Genomic DNA, 8,179 nt, shown 5'->3' with positions numbered 1-8,179 from the left:
CATTCTGCTTTTGCCATGATGAAAAAGCAGTAATGATTATGACCTTATGTATGATGTTAATATCAACATGTCAGGTCAGTGGTTTTATAAACAGTCAGGCACCCTGTCCCCCAGTGTTTAAACATCTCTAATGATTTTATGATCAAAATGATACACAAGATGGAACTTTAATTTTGGTAATATTCATCAATTCAACCATATTGAACAATTGTTTTTTGTTTCTTTTGCATTCAAAGCAGAGCAATGTGTTATTCATACTTCCATCTACAAGCATGGATACTGATGTGTATTGAGAGTTGTTACAGCCAACAGCAGAGAAACAGGGATTCTGTCTTTTGAGATGCAAATGTAAAGTGAATATTTTTAGTAATGGCTCCAAGTACTGATGCTGGTCATAACTGTTGAAAAGAATCCTACTTTTATCATGTCGACGAGTATATATTTCAACGTTTTAAGTCGAACAGGATTTGCGATCATTCTGAAACTAAACAAACTGTCCCCTATTCTTACCTTTGCCTACTTTTCCAACTTCCTTTGCCAGTTTCATCTACAGACAACCACACCAATTACTGCATAATATTGTCAGCTTTGCTATTGTTTAGAGACATCCTAGGTTTCCCTCTGTTATATTGCACAATGCACGTTTGTCCTGCTACAGAAGAACAACACAGGAATAGCTCCCTATTAGTCACATTATATTGACTTACGGTACACACCTGAGTAAATTACATCCCACCACCTGCAGTCCAACACAGAGAACGTTCAGTTTGACCCTCACACCTTAGCAGATGTGTCATTACATTCATGTACAAACTGTAAGAGAAAACAAATTTAACAGGAAGAAATAATAATAAATAATTTTTTTTTTTGAAGGTTGAGCCAGGATTGCCATAATAAAAACTTAGATGGCACTCTTCAGATTAGTTATGATAGGCATAATGATAATGGCATAAATATTGTTGACGACATTAACACAGTAAAGCATATAAGAGAGCAGTAGCATATAGACAAAGAAAAGTCATTGTATGAAAACTAAACATGTGTTAAAGCTTGTTTTTCACAGCATAAATTGGAAAAACCATATTGTGTGAAGAGAGATCACCTTTCCTTCGTTTGTTTAACAGCCTGTTTTCTGTTTTGCATAAAATTTTGGTCAAGTATATATTTTCTCAGGTTTCATCTTAATTCATCTAAAATGTTTTCACAAGCAAGAGTTCGGTTTGTGTCGTCTTGTACAGTGACCGCTCCTCGTTTTCGTCCTCACACCTTTGTTTGAGAAGGTGTGATGGTTTTGTAGTTTTGAAGAAGGGTGTTAATTTTCCTGTTGGCCTCTTCCCCTGAGTCAGGATGAGGCCACGTCCCCCCCCGCTGGAAGCCCGTCTCCCTGGTGCTATGTGGAGTTCTGGTTGACAGCTTTGCCTCCATTCATGGTGGGAGTCCCTGAGCTCTTCCTGGAGCGGTGTTTGTCCTCTATCTCGTGCATCGACGGCTCCCTGTACATACAGACTGTGGAAGTGATGCGAACAAAGGGAAGGGGAGAAAAGGACAAAGATAGGAGTCAGTCAGAGACGGGACAGTAGAGAGCAGATTGAAGAGATGGGTATGCAGACAAACACAAGGTCAGGTGGGAGGCTGGGACGGTCGCACCGGGCTGGGACAAGGGAATTAGGATTGTGTCAGCACTTTTTTTTAATTACATTGCTTGACAAGTTTTCAAGATAAGACAGATCCTTTAATAGAAACACTTCCGCGAGACAGTTATTATTAAATATCAAAACCTGATTTCTTTTCATTTTATATAACATGAAAAAAGATTATAAAGAGGTCTCTGTCTGGAGCAAATATCTACCGGTTTCAAAAAGGTGGCACTTGATAGTGACATGAGCTTCTCCTTCAAATGTACCCACAGCAGTTAGGAGCTTTAAAACATTTGTCTTGGCTTAATAAACAGAAGTTGTGAATGAAAGCTTGCCAAAGTTCAGATAAGTTCAACATCAATGAAATTAAATAAAATGAGTATTGAAGTAGTGCTCCAAAATACACAGTTATTAGAAATATATCCAACGTTTGACGTTAAGTTTAAACTATTTTTAATAATTATTTTTCTTCCTTCCGCTGCTCCCTGTTAGGATAATTTAATATTATCCTTTCAATAGCTCTTTAAATAAATATGCCACACAGTAGAGGTAGATAATTTTCTTAATCCCAGGTTTAATCTTGCAAGATGAAGCAGAGTTGAAATACAAGCATCAAAATGTCACATGACGCTCCGTCTCAAAATCTGCTCAAAGAGAGCATGAGGAAGTGTATTTTCATAATGTTTATCAGACTAAGGCAAGGTCAGACAACTCTTGCAGCCTCCTTGCTTATTTGGCTGAAAGGCTCCATGCTTATGCAGCATTCTGATCCAGACAAAAACAACTCTTTAACACACACACATGGTAATATGAGTTATAAAATTTGACTTTAGTAAGAGAAAAACATCTGTGACCTTTCACATCTCCATCACTCCCGTCTTCAGGGGTTGCCACAGCGAACTAACTTGCACGAAGACTTGACAATTACTTTTACACTAGATGTCCTTCCTGACGCAACCACAGACCATCGAGCTACCACAGCCCTCTGAGTGGAGCAGAAAACTGCTATCTAGGGCACCCAGGGGAGCAGATGGTGGCGGTTAAAAGCCTTGTTCAATGGCCCAGAATGGGGCAAAGGCTGGTGGAGGCAGGTGTGGGTGCTTCACCTTTCCCACCTACATTTTGATATTGTTAGTTCAGGGGGTTAAACTGGCAACCTTTCAATCACAGGTCCACCTTCTCTAACCTCTGCACCACCACTCCCCCTATTTTTAATAATATATCATTGTCAAATAAAATGATCAGCTTTCCTTACAGTCAAACAAGTGATTAAAATATTCTGGGTATTTGTAACTAATAAAATAAAATGTCCTGTGATTTAGTTGAGTTGTTGTTATATTTCAATATTTGTTGGTGCATTTTGCTCACATCTGGTTCCTTTTTGATTTTCCTGACTGGCTCTGGGGTTACACTAGGTCATTGTAAAATAATAAATTAATTCCTTTTCTTTTTGGAAGTTTAGTTTAGTTTTGTTTAGTTTCCGTGTCTGTATCACCTGTTCCCAGAGAGGCAAACGTAATGACATCTTTACGAAGAATTTGCTTGTAAAGTTTTGTGATAATTGTTACGTCACAAGGCCTCCTTTAGCTCTTAAGTTCAGGCCCATATCATGATTCTGCTTCCACCGTGTTTTTCAAAGGGAGTGGAGAAAAGACTATATTCTGTTTTTGTAAAGATCATAAAATGAGTGATAAAATAAATGAATTTGTGATATAAAATCCAGACAGTTTTTTTTATTTTCTAATAACCATTCAAGGTTTATTTTTTTGTAATGCTGAAATTGTTATGAGGGATTAGTTTACAGACAAAACGCTAGTTAATCATAACTCTTGTACATTTTCTATGATCATATTATACTTCCTTCTCACTCGTTATTCTTTACTTTTCTATTTCAATCTAATGACATGGTTTAGAGTTAAAATTTCACTTTTAAAAGAATGTTTTTCACACCTTCAATAGGCCTGGGCACAAAATGTGATGAGGGCTTTGTCTTTTTGACCCGATTGCCCTTCATGACTTGTCCCTCCTTTGTGAGACCAAGGAACCAGGCTCGACCCGACTCCTGCTGCCGGTACACAGTGGACGAGTAGATCACATAATAGTTTTCAAAAACGGACTCCTTAAACCTGCATTCTGGTGTGAACATCTCCTGCAAAATGATTTGGAAAAAAAGACAGATGCAAAGAGATATTTATTAGTTCACACGGAAAATAAACTTGCATCCATGTGAATAGCAAAGCCATGGAAAACACACAATAGCAAGAAACAACAAAAAGAAATATTGTAAAGAAAAGTTTAGCTAGACTCACTTTGAAACCATATGTGCTTTCATTATCAACACATAGACACTGGTGCTTGAAAGTTTGTGAACCTTTTAGAATTTTCTATATATCTGAATAAATATGACCTTAATTTATATGTTTACACACTATAACTATACGTTTGCCACTTACAAATATGTAATAGTGAATCATTTTCCTCAATAAGTAAATGACCAAGTATGATATGTTTGTCTCTGTTTAACTTAATTCTCTTTATCCACTTTAAGGACTTGTGTGAAAATCTGGTGATGTTTTAGGTCATTTATACAGAAATATTGAAAATTCTAAAGACGGCAAACTTTCAAGCACCACAGTATCTAAAGCTTGTATTTAAGCCAGACAATAGTTGGTTTTGAGAAAGTTATACCATCTACATTTTGGCAAACTTTGTCCTGTTTGGGTTTCTGTGTGTGTGTGGGGGGGGGGGGGTGTTTGTGCCCGCTGTTTTTATTCATGAATAGCTCTTCCAGGCCTCAGTGCTTTTTTTAAGGTTGTCTTTTTGACTGACAGCCTAATTCTGCTTCCTGTTAGAGGTGACTGGGTGTGCATAAATGTGTGTGATTGGCTGTCTGTGTACAAAGTATAATTCATGTAGTGTGCACCTAAATCTGTTTGCTTTGTCATAACGTCATTCTCTTTTAGGCAGTGAAGTATTCCCCACATTGACAATCATTCATTTTAGGGGATATATGTTTTAAGCAGTAATTCCTGTGTCTGACTTGTGATTTCCCTCTGCCAGCCCACAGAGGTTTAAAAGCCTGAAAAGAGCAATATATCATGGTTGTCACTAAAAAGAAATTTATTTGTAAACGTATATATTCTGGACTTTTGTTAGCTAATTTCTTTAGGTATTGAATTTTACTTAAAGACCACTACAAAGAGGAAGATTTCTAAAATGAAACATAAATAAAGATAAACAGATTAGTTTGATTAGACCACTATAAATTCAATTCAAATTCAATTCAAAAATACTTTATTAATCCCAAAGGGAAATTAAATGTTGTAATTATCCTCATTTCATTAAGAGATGTTATAGATACTGATGGCTGTAGGCAGGAAGGATCTTTTATAAAGGTCCATCCCACAGCGGATCTGAAGAAATTGGCCGCAGATGCCGTCTGATCCGTCCACCCAGACTCAGCTAGCTTCTTGGTTCCCCCGAGCTGCAGGACTGCCTGAATGACGGGCAGAACTCTTCCCAGAGTGATGGCCACTCCTCCCAGCAGCATGGCCAAGATCCTCGTCACTGCAGACAGCTGGCTGCTGTGCCGGGGGATGATCCTGGTCCTTCTGCTGTCACAAGCCGTGTTTCCTGCTAGTTCCAGGATCTCAGTGGTCAAGCATTTGAACACAGCCAGGAGGTAGATGGGAAGCATCCACAGGACCTCCTTTTCAACTCATTTGGGATTTGGGGCTGTAGTTGAGGTTTTATTTGACCTTTGAGATGTTAGTCAGCTGCTCCCAGTTGTAAAAAAAAAAAAAAATTGTCATAACAAATGTCCAAAAGTAAAAAAGTTTCAGGAAAAATCCTTCCAGCTGCACATCATCAGATACCAGAGGAAACAATCATCTGAAAAGAAAACGATTTACAACCAGAAAAAGAGGAACTAAAGTTTCCAAAGGCAATATCTCAAAATGAAAATGACAGAGCTACTACAATGTGCAGCCACCCCAAGCGGTGCAAATGGCTAAGTTCATGTAGGATGTGAAGTGTTAATTTAATTTTAAAAAAAGTGCTAATCTGTGTTGGCTGGGCTCATTTACAAGCCACAACAGAGCTAAGCAGGGAAAATGAGTGGAAAGGTGAAGTCACGTGGTCACACGTGTGGAAAGGTCTTGCCGGTCAGCCGGAGATAGAACAACCTTGGTGAAGAGTTAGAGGCTGAGTTTATCAGGACCTGCTGACAAGCTGTCAGATAGCCGACGTCTCGCTCGCCGTTGGGGCACCAGGGGTCACATTGGGCCTGTCTGGCTGCATGTGTGTTTGTGCGTGAGCATATGTGTTTGAGTGGGTAGGGGTTCGACAGTGACACATTACAAACCAGCAGGTTTTGCCTCCTCCTCATCTGTTTGTTGACTAAATGAAATCGAGCACATGCACATGCACACTTGTTATAGCCACAACCTTCACAATGAGCCACTTTGCTTTGCTGACGAGCTGCAGAAAACCTCCAAATCTCCCCACAAGGACAAAATTTGTGACTACAATAAAAAAGGCTTGAAGCAATTTTGAAGGTAATGTGCCTGTAGATGGAAATGACTGTAGTAGATGTAAATGGAAAATTTATTAGATCTTGATTTCTTTGACAAAACATTTCCTTGTGGATGACTAAATGTGAATATAGGATGGAGACAAGAATGGAGTCTGAACTGAGTGATGAGATCGTTTTACACAGACAACTGAACCATATAAACAAGAATAATCACAGTGATTTTTAAAGATAAATAGTATGCTGTATATGTGATCAGTAATGAAAATACACACAAGTTTAAAAAGAGAACGAGTGACACATTTCAAGGATAACGAGCTGTTCAGTAAGACGCTGTTGCCAGTTTATAGTCTGAAATTACCATAACGAGAGAGAAAACAGATTGTTAAGGTAACATTGCAGGCATGACTGCTGATAAGACAGGCATATTTGTTAGAGTGAAGATCAAGGAAATAAATGTTGAGATTAACCGTAGATTCACCTTAAATGTTATCAACAATTAACACAATTGATTCACAAAGTTGATCAGGACTCACAGATGCTTTTAAAGCAGAGTTATTGCATAAACACAGATGCTCAACAAGGAAATTTTTTAAAGCTATAACAGTTTAGGGAGTTTGCTCATTATCTTTAGTGTAGCATTTTATACATGCAGCCAGTTCTACAAAGTTATACAAGCCCAAGCCTGATTGTTATTATCTCTCTCTCTCTTTTTCTCTCTCTATCTCTCTCTCACCCCCACACATGTCGTCCTATCTTTACAGGGACTTTGCATTGACTTCCATTCATTTTTTATTCATTTCTGTAGCCTAACCCTGACCCTTACCCTAAACCTAACCATTACCAGTACATACGCAACCCTAAACCTAACCATTACCAGTACATCCCCAACCCTAAACCTAACCATTACCAGTACATACCCAACCCTATACCTAGCCATTACCAGTACAGACCTAAGCCTAAGCCTAACCATTACCAGTACATACCTAACGCATCCTCAGTTCACACCTAGTCCTAAACCTAACCCTTAATCCACCAACAACACTTCTTATGGGGTCAGGGCCATGGGCCCCATAAGAAGAAGGTCCTCACAATATAGTATGTGTTGGAAAAATGGGACTTACAATGTAACAAATATAACAAACACACACACACGTTCTTTATCAGTGTGCCACTGAGTTCTTTTTTTAAAGTTTTATTTTCTTTCTGATTCAACATTTATTTATACAGGTCAGTCTCATTGAGCCTCGAGGACTGTTTTAAGAGAGACCTGATATAAGCAGAGAACACAGATGAGGTGCAGACAACAATAGACAATCAAATAAAAGCATTAAAAAATGAAAAGTAATTAAAAAATTGTTTTGATCACCAACAACGAATGACTTTTTACCTAACCTATGAAGCATCTTCTTTGGTTGACTAAAATTTTACTTATTTTTGTTCCCTTTCAGCCTCTGGAACCTTTTTTTCCAATTATTCCCTGACATTCTGGCAATTAGAACATTTATAAAAGTATTAACTCAGTGTACATGACAGTTTACATGCACCAGTACTAAAACAGTGGGTCACTGACTAATTATCAACGAGAAAACAATTTAGGAAACTTAAACTCAATGTGAATTGCTTATTATGCTTTTTATCAAGCAACCCACATAATATAATTAGAAGACTTAGAAACAGACTTCCATTTGTATTATTTTGCAGTCTAAACAATTAAATAAGAGAAATTATAGATCACAGCTGCAGTCTTAAGTTACGCCAAAACGATGTATGCCAAAATTATATAACTTATGTTCTAGAGAGGAAGCAATGAAAAAAGACTGCCCACTCAAAAATACATATTTTATTTATATTTCAAACTATTTTTTATTGTGCCATAAAGTAGATAGATAGATAGATAGATAGATAGATAGATAGATAGATAGATAGATAGATAGATAGATAGATAGATAGATAGATAGATAGATAGATAGATAGATAGATAGATAGATAGATAGATAGATAGATAGAT

General features: G+C 37.6%; 1 protein-coding gene across 2 annotated transcripts in view; it reads right to left on the bottom strand.

The window, feature by feature from the left end:
- Nucleotides 1-1,115: 1,115 nt before the first annotated feature.
- LOC119415132 (fibroblast growth factor 12) overlaps nt 1,116-8,179 on the bottom strand; it is a 39,465-nt gene continuing 32,401 nt past the window's right edge. For both annotated transcript variants that reach the window (XM_037682277.1, XM_037682278.1), the window contains 2 exons: nt 3,588-3,786; nt 1,116-1,506 (listed from right to left, as the gene is read on the bottom strand). In XM_037682277.1, coding sequence (XP_037538205.1) covers nt 1,391-1,506; nt 3,588-3,786 — 315 coding nt within the window. In that variant the 3' untranslated portion in view covers nt 1,116-1,390. The remainder of the gene's footprint in view (nt 1,507-3,587; nt 3,787-8,179) is intronic.

This window comes from Nematolebias whitei, chromosome 9, assembly GCF_014905685.2.
Source record: "Nematolebias whitei isolate Nwh7 chromosome 9, NemWhi1, whole genome shotgun sequence".
Taxonomy (NCBI): domain Eukaryota; kingdom Metazoa; phylum Chordata; class Actinopteri; order Cyprinodontiformes; family Rivulidae; genus Nematolebias; species Nematolebias whitei.
Note: the sequence above shows the minus strand (reverse complement) of the source record. Positions and strands in the feature narration are given on the sequence as shown.